Here is a 17594-nt window from a genome sequence, read left to right as displayed (position 1 = left end):
CACGATAATGATTTTTTTTTTTAAAAAAAAAAGTCATTGTTGATTGATTGAGTTGGTGTTTTAAGTCCGCTTTGTGCACAATAAGGCTAACCGGGACTTGACCTACAGTTTTAAAGTGGAATCCGAACCACTATATGCCTCCACCGGGTATCGAACCCGGGGCCCTTGATTACATTGCGACGACGCAACCACTGCGCCATCGGGGAGGATTGTTGAAGTAGGCATGGTAACAACATCAGAATGCACCATTCCCTGCCTCGTCTTGTACTTATGGCTACATGTCATCGCAAAAGGTAAGCTTCAGGCTGAAATTTCGATTTGCTACTATCTCTAGCTTTGCCCACTGCGGACTAATGACCATTGTGAGAATGCGAAATTAGTGCAAATTGATGACAGGCTATTGACTCTTTACAAAAACATTGAGCAAATTCAGAAGCCGTAGCTAACCATTCAAGCCATACTTTGAAAAGAGTGGTAACGTTGTCTCCTTGTAATCAACAGGTCCCGCGTTCGCATTCCACTTTAAACTGGACGTCCAATCACGGGTAGTATCCATTGTTCACATACAAATCATAAAATTATATTTCAAACACGAAGTACTGTATTTATTCACTACTGGTTCAAAAAGGGTTACCCAATCCAGGGATGAATTTTAAAAAGCATCTTTTTCTAAAACTAAGTTTCGATCGAGACTGAAATTTCGAGGAGTAAAGTTCTTTTATCGATCCTTCTTGATATTGCTACAGAAACTCTATCGGCCTCGTTCTTCGATAATGGGTTCGAAATTGTACTACGGCAATTGCGAACTCAACAGCAAAAATTCAGACGCCAAAACTGATGTGTGCGGAAAAAGTAATACAATACACATTTCTTTGACTTATTAAAACTTTTGTTACCAACTTGGTGACCGAGCGCGTTAAGTGGTAGATTTTTTTTTTATCTCGCCACCGATGTTTACGGGTTCGAGTCCTGGCATGGGAGTTCTTTGTGGATGTCCACTATCTTCACCTAATCATCACGCATCCTCATCTTCACAATTCGCCAAAAGTGGAAGGAAAGCGAAGAAGAAAACTCTCTTGTTGACATCGGGTCGTGAAATGTTGAACCACAGATAAACGTATTATAGGTTATCTATAAAACAATAATACGTTTATCTGTGGTTGAACTCTATGGCTAACGAAACACTACATTACTTTCCACATGGAATACAAAGTGACTCGTGCTTCAACAGCGACGGTTCAAAGTTCGAATCAAACCCAGGTAAAGCAATTGTTTCGGTAGTTCTTCCATTCACCTCTCCACTCAACCGTATGATCAAGATTAATTTTGGAAGCGACGATACGATGTAGAACAACTTCAATTCAATTTAGTACACTGTACTTTACCGTGGGCAGTAGATGGATAGAAAACAGCAGATAATTTTTATATTGGGATGATGCGTAGCGTTTGTGTTTGGTACGGCAACACTGCGGAGCGGCATTGTTTTGTGAATACGCATTGAATTTTCCAGGTTTGAAGTAAGACAGTGTTATTTTTGGGCTAAAGAACAATAAGTGTCAAGTGGGGGTGGGGGGAGGACGAACATCTGACATATTTTTCTGTCTGGGGCGCCGGCACCCGTGGCGGAGTGGTTAGCACATCGCGCTACGACGCCAAGGGTCCCGGGTTCGAATCCCGGACTGGGCATGGATATTTGTGAGTGTGTCTATTCATCAATTTCATCATATCATCACTCATCCCAATCTTCCCAAATTAGCCAACAGGGGCACAAAAGGCGAAGTAAAATAAAGCAAATCAATCTTCTGTCTGGGTTTAACATGGGCCTTGAGCCAGGCAAGCTGTCGCTACCACTCGGGGGGATGGGTTCTAATATGATTTTTTTGGTACGGTTGGGATGCTTCGAGATGGAAAAAATATGTGATACCATGTCATAACTCTTTGCCTTCTGTGTGTTATCACTCCACTCCCTAGATACCTTGATGTAAATGGAAAGATTTGATAATTTTTAATATTTTGACTTTTCATATTTATCCCCTCCCTCGCCCCTCTTAAAAGAAAGCTGACTTCTGGGCTGCGAATGACACTTTTACTCACAACATTAATAGACTTGTCCTTTCACGTTCAATGGTGAGATTACTGAGTCCGCTAAATTTGACCTGAATCATACTACCCTACACTAGCTTCCAGGAGTTCTTCGTAAGTTTCAATTTTGAGAATGATAGTTCTTCTGTCGTGATTGTTAGGAGTTAGAGTAAGGAACAAACAGAAGACGGTACAGAGAACACTGGAATGGAAGCTAGTATAGAGATATCAAGGAGAAGAAACTTTGCGAAAGCACATATGGATGTTGTTGAGGTGGTTTCAGATTTAAGCATTTTCCTGCAACTTGATCAGGAAATTCGAAGGTTAAATTATGTTTGTACTCGTTACAGAGGGTAATCGCTGCATCTGAAGCTGTGTTAAGCAGAACTCTGAAGTAACTATGGTCAATAGTAGCTCATTATTGGAGACGTGGAAAATAGCAACCGAATGTACTACAAACCCTAAGAGATTCTTCACATTACTAATTCAAGAAAACAAAGCCCACGTATACCTAAAGAAATTGTTCATAATACTGATATTGCTAGTGGAGAAGAAATTTTTTTTTTTCATCAGAACTTCTCACCTCCCTCAGTTTCCGACCCTCTCCCCCACTTAAATGCTGTCTGTCCTCACACACTATCTTCAATCAAAACATCCCCCGAGGAAGTAAAATCCCTTCTCGCTTCATTGCCCCTCCACCGGTCCCTAGGTCCAGATGAAATCCCCACAATATTCCTACGTAAAACTGCCGACTCCTTGGCTCTTCCTCTGTCTGCCTTACTCAACAAATGTTTCTCTAAGGGTGTGTTTCCGAAAAACTTCAAACGGGCCAACATTGTGTGCCCATTCACAAAACTGGAGATAAAAAATGTGTAAAATCCTATAGACCAATCTCACTTCTATCGCCACTATCAATTATTTGCGAAAAAATAATCAAAAACAGGTTACTTCAGTTTACGTCGCCATATATCAACACAGCAAAACATGGTTTTCTTCCAGGCAGCTCTTTCCGTCTTACTTTCGCATGCTGCCAGAGCTATTGATAATAACTCCCAACTTGACACTATATATTTGGACATTTCGAAAGCCTTTGACAAAATTAATCATAAATTTCTTCTTCATAAATTATCATCCAGATTTAACATCCATGGCAAATTTCTCTCTTTACTCCAGGACTACCTCCATGAGCGTGAACAACGTGTTGTTCTTTTAGGTAACTCTTCTAACTTTCTTCCCGTTTTGTCTGGAGTTCCTCAGGGGAGTGTCTTAGGGCCTCACTGAAAAACTGTCCTCCCTCCCTATCAATATACTTTTGTTTGCGGATGATTGTAAACTCTTTAAGGAGATCTCATCGCATCATGACATGATGATTCTTCAAAATGCTCTCACAGAACTTGTTAAATGGTGTCGTCAGTGGAATTTAGAACTAAACCCTCAGAAATGCTCTTTCCTTACTTATTCCCTAAAAAAGAACAAAGTGGTGTCTACTTATTCTATTGAAAACAACCAATCCAAAACGTTTCCACCCAAAAGGACCTAGGCATTATCATGGATGAAAAACTCATTTTTAATAATCATATTATAGCTACCACTAAAAAAGCCATGCGTCTTCTCGGTCTTCTATACAGATTTAGCGACCCCGCCTGTCTGTATGTTACGCCTCTCATTTGACGTTTCATTCAAATTATAACGTTGAACTAGAATTTAAAGCCAGATAGAAACAGAATGTTTTAATTTTATTGCCCACAAAAATTAGTATTTTCTCACATCTATTTATTACATTTTTCGTATCAAGCCCATGAGACGCAAGGCCCCGGGCGGTCGCCCACTTCGCCCAACCCTTGCTACGCCACTGAGGATGAGCATCCGGCTTTAATGAGAACTGTTTAAGAGGCCATATCATGGGCAGCGGAAAAACAGACCTTCATTCAGAACACTTTTTCTCGAAAACTATTTGAGGCATTTGAATGAGCTTTGTGGTGAATTGATCAGAAAGGATGAATCTTAACAGTGATTATCGAAATTTTTTTATCACTTCCATATTTTAATAGATATTAGCTGTCAAATATCTCAGTTTTTGGATCGGCGTATAGAGCCCGATTCTAAGTTACTGTAAAAATTAAACCTTGCAAGGCTTTCTTGCACCCTTCCTGAGTAAACTGATTTTTTTGTTTTTCAAATTGAGAGGCCCATTGTGACAATACGCCATTGCAAACATTGATATGCATTTTCAAACACCTTTGAGAATGGCTTTATTCGAGCCGTGGCGAGGCTGGCCATCGGCTGGCGAGGTTATTTTCAAATCCTACAAGTTCAGCCGTCTGCCGATAGATGACTCTGACCAGGTTTTACTACTGTGGGCGTGGCTTGGATTACTTCTTCTTCTACCCTTGGCATTGTCTTTTCCCTTGGGGGCGGCTTTTGACCGTGCTACGACCATTTCGGAAAATCCAAAGTTGACTTCCGTCACCCGGCTGTTTTTTCATTGTGTTTTCATTTGTCTTATTACTATTTTCCAAAAGAATAAATACATTAATACAGAGACTGTCCCAATTGAATCTTACATAAATTATAGCAAAATTAAATTTGTTTTAAGTCAATTACATTCTCAAATAGGGTAATCGGGACTGGGCCTACAGGATAAAGTGGGATCCAGACCACTGTGTAGTTCTACCGGGGATCGAACGTGAGACCCCTTGAATACAAGTCGAGATAATTACTACTAATTCCATGGAAACTCAAGGACTTATTTGGGGAGGGGTCCGGAGCCCTCCCCAAGAAAGACTTACCAAGTGCAAAAATTAAATAATGAAAATATACTTGTGTAGCATTTATTACATAATCGATGGTTATAAATTTCTTTGAACTGATTGATTGATTTGTTGTTTTTAAGTCTACCTTTTGCACAGAAAGTCTAATCGGGACTGGACTTACAGTTTAAGGTGAGATCCAAACCACTACTTGCCTCCACCGGGTATCCAACCCAGGACCCCTTGATTACAAGGCAACGACGATACCACTGCGCCATCGAGGAGGCCCACTCTTTGAACTTATTGGAATAAAGATTGGAATTAGGGGGCTTAGAAGGATTAGGACAGTACCAAAGATTTATGCTTGCACGCTACTATTTATAACAATATGCATAAAATATTAATCAGGAACTTTACTTTTCGCTAACCGGATCTCTAACATTCTCTTTTATTCAATAAATATTCAATTCCTCATCAATTTGAAATGAATTTCTTTGCCACGGCACTTGTTTTTATGCAAATTATGCCGATCTTAGGTAAGCTAGATAATGAATACGTGCTGTTATTCGATCTTTTTACCTATTTATGTGATAATAATATAATTTTAACTTAAACATCATATTATTATTTTTCCTGACACAATTGGTTCGGTGTATTTCTAGATACATGCCTTGGGAGGCCCTACAGAAATTACAGCGAGAGGAAGTCAGACAATCAGTCTGGTCCTCTTTCAAACTGTAAATCTTGTTCTTGTCCCGGGTTATGTAAACGCTCTCTCGTTTTCGTCTCGATCTCTGAATATAATTTCAATTATAGTCACATTAACTTCAACGCATTTTAAAAATACAATTTGTGTCTATACAAAGAACACGCTTGGGCAATACATTCACATTTAGAGAACACCGATATATTTCATAAAGAGGTAAGACAACTATGCTGAAGGTAGATATTTAAATTTTAAAAATAATTCACTGCACATTCAATTATACTATATATAATATTATGTTATAATAATGGAACCTACATCTTGCAATTTTTTTAATTCTAGTTTCATTAATATTTTACTTTGGATATTATGTGAATACATTAATCGTGATGGAGGGAGAAAACACACCGGAACGACAAGTGACCGGCGACACGTGTCGCTTGAGAATTTCGCCAATCGAGCGTAGGCATGTGCGGCCTGCCATGTCGCTACGGTGTGAAACGTTGCTGCTGATTGGCTCGTTCCCAAGCTAGCTTGTTCATGACTGAAATAAGCTTCTCGTGTCGCATGTCGCTCGGACTGGGACTTTCTCTCAATATCGTGCATCATGTCGACTCTGTTTGTTGTTCGTTCATGTTTTGCTTTAAACTGAATAGGCTCTTGTTGCTTGATGTGAATGTTCCGTGTCGCTTGGGAACGAGCCAGTCAACAGCAACGTTTCTCAATGTAGCTGCAGACCGAAGTGACAAGGGACACATACGTCTAGAGAACAATCCAGTCAACAGCTACGTTTCACACAGCTGTAGGATAACATGTCACACAAGCCTGCGTTCAATTGGTGAAATCCTCAAGCGACACGGATATTTCACGCCGTCTGAAGCAAAATATTCACTGTGCATGCGCGAACAACAGGCCAGGGCGACACGATGGACGGTATGGAAAAGAACTCAGTCCTAGGGACACACAAGCAACAGACAACACAAGCTGAATGGTTGATTGCATTTATTACTGAGAGCAAGTTACCAAGAGACACGTGTCGCTTGTCGCGTGTTGCTTCGATAACAAATATCCCTAAAAGTAAGCAGCTTTTGATTTTATATTTTTTTTCTTTCTTTCTCTTTCAATATTTTAATTATTTCACATTCATTTTTTTTTTGTAAACATGGTCAAGTGGAAGAAAAGGCTCCACAGCCTTAACTTCGCCATGTAAAAGAAGACGAAATAAATAAATATAAATACATTGTTTGAAAAGTAATAATAATTCAAAGGAATTTTAATGGTACACCTCTATGGTATGGCTAAATGATCGGGCAAGAAATTTTATGTTAATTGCGCAGTTCTTCCACATTTATGGTAAACACCAACAAATACTGCTGTTTCACTACATCTAACACGGATGATCTTTCTTCTTCCTCGCCGTTACCTCATTTCTGCAGGTTTCATTTTTTTCATTAGTATTTCATACTCTGGGTCTCGACTACTTTAAACATACCTGAACGTTATTTATCTACTTCATTATTTACAGATTATCATAATCGAAATTACAATCATAAAGATGAATCGTAAGTGTCAACTGTGAACCTGTGCGCCGTCATTTCACATAATCAGGCGAATTCCGTTCTACGAGGTTCACGAGTTGAAACCAGCCCCATAGATCAGTCGCTGGGCAGGATTGTCGTTTGGTGCCTCCCTTTCCCCCGCACTACTAAGAACCGACATTTTATGCGTGTCTTTCGATACTTTCTTCTTATGCAATGGTTTATGATATTTACATATTACAAATTGTGAAATTATGAAACAATTAAAACTCATTAAATAAAACAACAATAATATACTAGACCTTGGTGGCGTCCCTTCATCATCATCATCACGATTAGCGAAAGTTGGCTAAAAAATGACGCTAAATAACAGAAATTGAATAAAATATATAAATAATACTTGTTAAATTTGAAGATCAGTAAAGCTGGCGAATGGCAGAACTGTCATAAAACTAACAACAATAACAGCGGCGCAGCGTAGCGACCATTTTATTTTCGGAAATGGTTTGCGTTCCTAGAAACTCCTCTATCCCTCTCCAGTAGTCGGGGTATCAACCCATCTCATGGTAGGTGTAAAGAAAATCCACCCACTGTTTATAAGTTAGACTGTAAATATTTATTTCCCACCAGAATACTTCCGATCGGCAGGAAATTTGAACACCAGACCTTGAATATAGTAGTTATTGTTTTTAATATACGAAGATAAAAAGATACTGGTTCGTCTAGAGAACAATCCAATCAATGTTCGTCTAATATTACTAAGGTAGCCAAGCTAGGACTTAGGGCAGTGCAGACAATCCTCAACATTATATTCTTGGTATCCTGAGATCCAGGCCAACCCGATTAAACAAACACTTTAACTACCCCTACTTACGTGGAATTTATACTCAAGCTCTCAGCCTCGAACCCCTGTCCTTTAGTAATTTCAACATTCTGAAAATACACAGTTTCATTTCATGCAATGTACAATGAGAAAGGCATTCCTTTAAATTAACAGTTCCTGTCACGTTTCACACAGCTGTAGGATAACATGTCACACAAACCTGCGTTCAATCAAGCGACATGGATATTTCACGCCGTCTAAAGCAAAATATTCACTGTGCATGCGCGAACAACAGACAAGGGCGATAAGATGGATGGTATGAAAAATAACTCAGTCCTAGGGACACACAAGCAACACACAACACAAGCTGAATGGTTGATTGCGTTTATTACTGAGAGCCAGTTGCCAAGAGACACGTGTCGCTTGTCGCTTGTTACTTCGATATCAAATATCCCTAAAAGTAAGCAGCCTTTGAAGCACAGTATGAATAGTTAGTAGGTAAAAAGCAGTGACAAAACATATGATTGATTGATTGATAGATGGATAGATAGATAGAAAAAATTGCCTATAAATCCGCACCCTAATCATAACTTATTAAACATATCAAAACATATTTTTCATTCATCAATGTTTTACGCTTACAATAACCTCTAATTATTACTAAATCAATTTTTGTATTTTCCATCTAATATCTTATTATATTTAGCTCTTGCCAGTAGGCACTTTATCTTCTTATGTGTATATATATATATATATATATATATATATATATATATATATATTGTCCTCCATCTCATCAGACTTATCATTCATTAATTTCCTCATTTATCTCATCCAACTCGTTTGTATTTCCACCCTTCTACATAGGAGTTGTAGCTTTCCTGGCGAAGTCAATCGACGTTAGCTTCCATCGTATACATTGCTCTCATCTTCAGGGATGAGATGATGTTGCTATGTATGTGCTCAAAACGTTGGAAGATAACGCCGATTTAATCTGCCTGGTACACCTGTTCGAATCCTTCTACATGCTAAATTGAAACAACAATCTTTCGTAATCATTAAACAGGATGGAATAAATAGCGGGGAGGCTTTTGTAATATTAATAATTTGAATTACATCCCCATTAAAAATTGAGCATCCTCGATGGCGCAGTGGTAGCGTCGTCGCCTTGTAATCAAGGGATCCCGGGTTCCATGCCTGGCCCAGTCCCGATTAGCCTTACTGTGCATAAAGTGGACTTAAAACACCAAATCAATAAATCATTAAGAATTCATTTTAAAATTTTATAATGAATTTCGGGTTAAAGATTCAATATACTAACCTCCATCATTAATTCAATGCCGAGAATTATAAAAATTTGGGGGTGGGGGGTGGGGGTTGTGTTTATATACACGAACGCTCGGGAGCCAATATAAGTTTACAACCTGCAAATCGGGTTTTCTCTACCGATTCAATATCTCCAATGTTGTTTGTGTTGCACCTGATTCAAAATCGGTCATAATTTATTTCGGAAATTATTTTTGGGAGGATAAAGACAGTCGATAGGAGAGGTTGACTGCCGTTCGATTCCCGGAGGAGAGGGTGAGGAAAGTGGATTCTCCCACTGCATGGGCTGCATCTACGTACAAAAGACTCTACTATATAACTACGTGGGAGCATAGAGACGATTTGCATCGCGTCTATAAATAAGCGAAACTGTGAATATGCAAAGAGCCACCACCACCCACCCACCAATACACCATCAAAACACATTGCATAATGCAGGTGGGTGGCTTTACCAATTTCTTTCAAATACAAGTAGTTAATTATAGTAACAAAACATCTTTTTATACATAATTGGATTTTTCAAAATTACAATAAAATAACAAAGCAACCAATTTTGTTGTAATTCTATAAAGAATAAGTTAACATAGGCCAGAATCGGTAAACTTCCCGTTCGAACAAATGTCGCAGTTGAAGTATGGGTCTAGACAGGTAAAAAAACTGCTTACTGACACGTAATCTGACTTAAATTTGGCATAAAGCAGTCTATTTTCTAGTTTGAAGACCTTGTGACATTTGTCGAGCCGGGATGAAGTTCTTCATAACTAATGGGATAAAGAAAAAGGAAAATTTAATTCGTAACAGTACTAACGGACAAATTACGCCATTCGCAGGATGTAATTAATAAACACAATAACTCTAATTACATGATTATTAAAAAGCAACCATTTCTTTGTAAATAATAATGTAAAATGCCTGTTTTTGACCAATCTCTCCCCTGTTGTAGGTTTGTTATCCATGAAATATCAATCTGGATTTTTTTGTTTCACAGGTACCAGTCATAGAGTAATCTTTACGCTGTAAATATCAATTTTTTTAGCTCCCCGATCGGAGACATCTGGGCTCAAAATTTTGAAAAAGAGAATCAAGAAACGATCAAAGAGCTATAACAGTAATTCAGCCGAAATACTCTGATATTACATAACTTCCCTAATAAAAATATCCTAAACTTTGAATTTTGGTCAAAATCAATATGTTGAAAAAATACACGAAACATACAATGTAGCTTGAAATGTACTGAAAACAATGTTTTTTACCCAAGCTATCATTTTTCTTAGATGAATTATCATAATTACAGCAACTGTCTACAAAGGCTAAAAATGCCGCAAATCATAAGTCAAACAGGGCCGCAATTTTTAAACGAAGTCATATAAAGGAAAATACTACCCTTGCATAGGGGTTACAACAACAAAAATATAGGCTATATAAATATAAAAAGTTGACCATTTTCTCAATTAATATCTTTTTGGACCACATGGTATTAAATGGCCATATTTTGCTTTAGACCTAATATTAATTAAAATATGCAAGTTTGATTAAATTAGCGCATATATTGCGTATCAGTGAAAGTTTTATAAAAATAGATCAAATACATTCACAGAGTCGGTTTTATGCAAGGATAATGTTGGAAAATTTTCCGCTTGAAATCATTCACACTGAGAATCGAAACCTGGGTTTACTACGTGGCAGTCCGATGTCATATTTTATCTGCTTTTCTCATATATCAGTATTTACTCAGTTCCATATTTTTTAACATTCACATTCAGAACATAAACATCCATGTCTTACTCGTGATTCGAACCCGGGACCCCTGCTGTCGTAGCGCGCTGTGCTAACTACCTCGCCCCGGAGGTCAAATAGTAGAATACTGGGACTCCTTATTCGTTGAAGAGAAGCTCTCACAATTATGTACGTTACAAGCCACATATTGTTGCTGCAGGATTCTATATTATCGTCTGGACTTTGACACGAAATGGTAAGATCAGCTTTTGGCAATGAAGATGCTAATCGACCCGAACAGCAAAACCTAGGACATGTCTGAGGAAAGAATTGACAAGGGTTTTACGACCTGTCAATCACTAACTGCCCGCGTACCGGAGGAGGCGTGTTCTTGAGGGCCTCGCGAAGCGCTCCTGGACAAAACATCTGGTGGTGTAAACGCTGTGCGCGCTCTATCGGCAGAAGAAAGGCGAATTCGGAAAAGGCCTTTCCATGATATACAGTCTTAAACGCTTTAATCCACGATGATGCACGTCAGTCGACCCGAGAATTAACAAATGTGACCATTCAACAATCGTGCGACATTTCCATTCCATGGGTAGGTTCAGGATCCGCACGCTTTAAGTGAAAACAACACAAATCGGCGAGTAGGCCAGGAAGCTGCATCACGTGCTGATCTAACACAATAATGCACACCCACACTCCGCTAACATGGCAAAAGCTGCTATCCAAGAGCTTGTTTGGGAGGTTATTCCACATCCTTCTTACTTCCCAGATCTTGCGCCCTCAGATTTCCAACTTTTCAGCTCTCAATCTAACAATCTTCAAGGAAACTCCTTTGGTAACGAAACTGCAGTGGCGTGCGGTGACATTTAGACTAGGGTACGCAACATGGGCCAACCGAAATGGATTATGGGGGCCAGACCCCCCCCCCTCCCGGGCCACCATGGTATTCAGAAAATAACTTCTTTCTACAATATTATAATGGGAAATTTCTCACCCTTGTAACGAGGTAAAATATATGAATGATATTTTATATTCGCAAATATATTCTGATAGTAGCTACGTAGAGTCCAACAATTCAACTTCGATTATTTCCTTCATGCAGTGCGATGAACAGTGAACGGGAAGGAAATGGCACAATCATTTTCCGTCCTTTCAAATTTCATGTAATAAATTTGATAAATCTCAGTATCCTCTACTATTTCACACCTTTCGCAGAGGAAACCAACGAATAAGGCCAACAATAAAGTTTCACTGTTTTTCTACTCAGTCAATCACTCTGTAGAGATATTTTTTCTCAAAATGCCTAATATACTGCTTTACCATCCTTCACAACTCCTGCCTGAAACAATTCTTCCAAATCAGGAACAAACCATCCATTTCGGATTGTTTACACTTTTTTCGTAAATGCCGAAAATCCCTTCTCCAGAATGTCATCAATAACTCCCGGTCCTCCTATTTTATCACTTCGCTGCACCGACAAACAATAGAGATCCTGTAATGTAAATAATATGAACGAAACACTCCTTGCAAATTTCACACAACAGAAGAAAGCAAAAGTCAACCTCCCACGGTACGGTGTGTCCGGTCCGCTATGCCCGTAAACCGCGCGTTCTTGTGGACGAATGAATCGGAGTTGCCAGTCGACAAAGTATTTTGTAGAAGGGAGATAATTCGCGATTAAAATTATCCGATATGCCATCTGGTGAGATTTTCAGGAATCACTCCACGTAGGACACCTCGCTGCACTTCGCCGTGTTGAAGCCGTTCAAAGAATAGGGAATATGCGAAAAAGTAGCGTATACTGTTCAGTTTTTTGCTCTAAATAGTTTTGTGGTTCGGGCAAGTGAAAAGCTTAGACGCGTTTTCCATTTTCAACAAAATGAAATGTTTAAATAAATCAGAGAAAACAACTGATTGAAAAGATTGGCATAACTGAAATGCGGCAAGGAATGTACGAGTCTGTTCACTCTATTTTCAGAAATAATCTTTCGAAAAGATGATATTATTGCCATGAAAGTAAGTTTTAAATTGTTCTTTATGAATATAACATTTTTTTCGAAAACAATGTATTATGTATAATTTGAAACAGGTGTAAGTCGATTAAGTACAAAGATGAAAATAGTTTGAGAATTAATTAATGTCCGTAATCATAAAGGTAAGTCAGAAAAAACATAATTGACATGCTAATGTTGTTGTTTCATTCAGTATGTTAATTTTCAGTGCAGACTGAAAATAGCCTCAATGAAATTGTTGTTATTGTTATTATTATCATCATTATCCGGTGTTGTTATTAAACCAGCCTGCCTCTTTCGGGAAAAAAACTGCAACAGCATGTTTTCATTTATTTCCTCCCAAGCTTTGCAATACAGGTGAATTGCTTTATTTTCAAATCATTTCTGAGAGCCCCAGTTAGGCAGTTACAACCGAGGTGCAGTGCAGATGAAACAGCACCGCTTTGAAAAACCAGTGCGTATACATTAGTTTCGTGTGCGTTTTCCGTGTTATTTTCATTATCATAATTAAATGCTTCGCTCTCAGCACAGCTTCACCTTCGTTATAGTTCCTAGAATTCACATCGCATTCGCAATATTTAAATATAACGCGTAATTTAAACGTTTCTTCCATACCAGCAATGCCAACACGCTGCTATTACGTAGTACTACTGAATGTAAACAAAGATTTATCCTACGTAGAGCGGCCATATTGGAAGCGACACTAGCGCTCAGGTGGCAATTTTAATCGCGAATTAACGACAAGTAGAAAATACGTCAGCATACATCCCAGAATACTTGAAAAGCTAAAATAAATTATGATAGGCACAATATAACATCCAATTACATCACTTTGCAATGTCTGGCGGGAGGGAGGGGGACTCATTCGAATCCCATTGTAAGAATTGTGTTTTATTATGTTTTTCTTTTATCATTCATTCATATCGTCGGGTCAACAATCAACACCCATGCTATGGAACTCAAATAAAATGTTGATCGCGAAAGGAGATAAACAGATACTCTCGTTATCTCGTACTCTGAGAATTGTGCGAAACTTGCAAATTGTTCACATATTTTCCCCTCGACACATTGACGACGTCAAAAGGGAGTTCACGCAAGACCCAATCCTCAGTCGGCCAATCCACTCTGGTCCTCACCTCCCTATACGGAAAAAAACAACTTGCTAGTGTATTTTATATGTGATAGTTTACGCGTATAGGTTAAATATGATTTTCCACCACTACATATTCTTGCCCTACTCTCTGATTCCTCTATCACTTTTTATAATGTATTTTTATTGCAACCCAACACAGTGATCTATCTACGCGCGGCTGCTAAATGCTAGTAAGCTAACATTCCAGAAAAAAATATATGTTGACTACTGTCAACACTGCATACGCTGTCAAATTCTTTGGTACCCTCGATGCTTAGAACAGGAAAATAAGTGAGAGAGAGGGGGGGGGGAGCTCGGGCAGACCCAAACACGTGGTCGGGGCTGATCTTAGCCACTGAGGTTACCTTCCGAATTTCTAGGGTACCAAAAAGAAGAAACAGCGTCTTTCTGCGGAAATCGGCAGGAACGCGGATCGGGTGGGTGCCGAAGTCACAATCGAGATCATTCGGGACTGCCTTGAGGAAGGCCAGGCTAGGCTACACGAGACAGGCATCAGCGTGTTCGTGCGGAAATCGGAATTTCTTGCAGTGGAACTGCTTTCGGAGCGATAATTGTTGAATTTTCATGTTCGGGGAAGACGAAAAAATGTTTATTTTTTTCTTACTGTGTTGTGGGTACGCACTGCGTACCTTGCGTACCCCGAATGCACGCCGCTGCGAAATTGCTCTTCAAACTTGGCTTCACGACGTCTTTAACCTTAAATCAGCTGATTTCTTCAGGCATGGAATCGAAAGACTGTTTCGGCGTTGGAAGACAGTCATAGACAATGAAAGATAATATATTACTGATTATAAATTTTCTGTCTTTTGTTCATCTCAAATGAGTGTGAAATAAAAACTTTTGCCACGGTGATAAAACGCTACGAATGTATGAATCAACCCAATATAAGCTTAGCTTGCCCATATTGACTAACCTTCGAACATTGTACGTTTGGGAGTGCATGTGAAGAAGAGAGAGACTGGCAATTGAGCTCTCTCTGAAACAGCACACTTTATGCACCCACCTCTTGTTCTTGAAAGAAAAAAACAATTTTAACAAAAGTTACCAAGGCCAGACTAATTCTAACCTGATCTACATTCACTTGGCAACAGAGCCTTTTTAAAGAGCAGGTCCTGAAAATGCAGTGCGTTTGGCTTCAGCGAATTAACTGCCACAAAGAAGATCACTAGCCTTCCCGCGCTGATCAATCTTGTAAATATCGCACAAAAGATACGAAAAAGCAAACAACGAGGTTAAATTACTCAGTGACCCAAACCATTAGCCATGTTTTTGTTGGACGATTGCCTACACGTTACACGCAACATAGCACAGTTGAGCTTGTTTAGCAAAAACCACTCTCGTGGCTTCGATGTCACATACTACAGTCCGCAATTTTCGTATTTGGATAGAGTCCCTAGCACCGTTTGGTAGCACGGGAACAGCGCTACCACATAAATTTAAATTTAATCGATAAATAAGAAACTGTTCGAGATAGATACATATAATTTTTAACCTCGTCAACAAAAATAGGGATGATGTCGAGACGACATTTGACAGTGTCTTAGTCTCGTCTCGAGTTGTAACTTCCTGTCTCGTCTCGAAATGCATAGTATAAAGAAAAAAACAGCGTGTCATCGCCCAAAGTGTCACAGTGTATAGAGAGGTCTATAGGGAACAACTTCTCTCGATAATTTTCAAGTCGCAATGAAGCATCAGAGAAATGGTGAGTAGGTTAGGCGGGCCAAGTTTGGTGATTTTTACAAGCAGTGCAAGAAGTTACGAAGAAAGTATTCAGAGTACTGAGAAGTAAGTTTGGAGAAAGCCGGACAAAGTATTAATTTATAAGTTACGCGGGGCTTGTGAGACGTCACAGTGCAAAGCGTTTTGTTTTTCGTAAGGAAAACGTTGTATGCACGTTGTATTGTATTGTATTCAGGTAAAAAAAAGTGTGTAATCACAATCCTACTCTCAACGTATACACAGAAGGAGCAGGAGATGGTGCATTCGTTCGACCCAAGAAAACTTACGTAACTTCTTTAAAGCCCAGATATTCATTTTGAGCGGTAATTAAATGGTCTTGCACTCCCCTAGAAAATACCCTTCCCCAGCTATTTTTTCTGGTGCCATCACTACTGTAAACCATCTACAGTCTGTTCCAGAAGCCTGTGTAGCAACGCCGCGCATAGCGGTAGGTAAAGAAGAGGAGAAAGCGAGTGGGGGGGGGGGAGCGAAGCAGTACGCCCCCTCCATGCACTCATTTCCCTTTCACGCGTTCATCTGTTGGGCCCTCTCGAGTCTCTACTTATGTAGAGAACTTTCTTGTCTGCTTGCTTCACCAACTCCTGAGACAGAGTATAGGAGTGGAAGTAATGCTCAGAGCACCAAACCTAACCTAGTCATCACGTTATACGAATGGGACGGAAAATAGTTCTGTACCAAACACGCACTAAGTAAATCTTCATATTTGCACTTGTGCGAATTACTCACTTTTGGAGACAATAAGTATTTTATAAAAAATATAAATCGTTTACTTACGTAATGTGAGTATACTCTGTTTATAAAATCGACGTTTCGGGGGTCATACCGCCCCCTTCTTCAGGCTTTTTCTTGGCATGTATCAGTACTCCATGCCGTGTCAATTACGTCGAACAAAGAATAGGGTAAACGTCGATTTTATAAACGGAGTATACTCACATTACGTAAGTACACTATGTTTATTTTTTAAAAATACTTATTGTTAAGCAAATCTGTTCAGTATATTCTTACAGACACATACAGAATTAGATTCATGTAGAAAAATGTGTGTAGATAATATCGGAATAACACAAGCAAAACTAGGGCCTTGAAAGTTGGCCCATCATAAAAGAACGTGTATCTGAAAAGTGGGAAATGCACCGTAATCAAAACATGTGCTCAACCTCTTCAAATTTGTTCCTTACTGCACAAGAACATGATAATCTTATTTGCTACATTCATACATTTCAATTATATGAACCTTACCGACAGTTCGAATAGTGTCCTCGGAATCAGAAGAAGACTGGCGCTTTTTTTGGACTTCCAGTAAGGACGTGTCGCTGTCTGAGTCCGTATCATGTTTCAGCTTATCTTGTTCGGTGGTCATAGCCTACCATGCACTGTGATGTGTAAAATAGTCCAAAATCCGATGATAACTTCACTCACAACTAGCAGCGTGGATTTGCTTACAAAAGATGAAAACAAAAATACACTAGTGCAGCTGAATAAATCGCTAAGGTAACGAATTACTTCATACACTGTTGCCACGATATTTATGAAATTGTACATGTTCTGAATGCATGTTTACTAGAAATATGTTTTCGTAGTACTTACATTTTATTATTTTCAAGATACTCAACAAGAATACCCATGAACGTATTAGTTCAAACACAGATTGACATTTCGATTGTAATTTACGACTGACTCGGATCAAGGTATGAAACTTGTAAACCCTGCCCTGCTACGGATAATCTATTACAGGATGGGAC

General features: G+C 39.0%; 1 protein-coding gene across 3 annotated transcripts in view; it reads right to left on the bottom strand.

Annotated features, from left to right (window-relative positions):
* Nucleotides 1-17594, bottom strand: part of AMPdeam (AMP deaminase) — a 172507-nt gene that overhangs the window by 126494 nt on the left and 28419 nt on the right. The window contains exon 1 of one of the 3 annotated variants that reach the window (XM_083137696.1): nucleotides 17092-17294. The exons of the other annotated variants lie outside the window; for them this stretch is intronic. Within the exon in view, the coding sequence (XP_082993822.1) occupies nucleotides 17092-17212 (121 nt within the window). The 5' untranslated portion in view covers nucleotides 17213-17294. Of the gene's footprint in view, nucleotides 1-17091; nucleotides 17295-17594 lie in introns of those variants that run through there. 3 annotated transcript variants of the gene reach the window in all.

The sequence above is a fragment of the Lepisma saccharinum genome, chromosome 16 (assembly GCF_977018435.1).
Source record: "Lepisma saccharinum chromosome 16, izLepSacc3.1, whole genome shotgun sequence".
NCBI classification, from domain to species: Eukaryota; Metazoa; Arthropoda; class Insecta; order Zygentoma; family Lepismatidae; genus Lepisma; species Lepisma saccharinum.
This window is presented reverse-complemented; position numbering and strand designations above follow the sequence as displayed.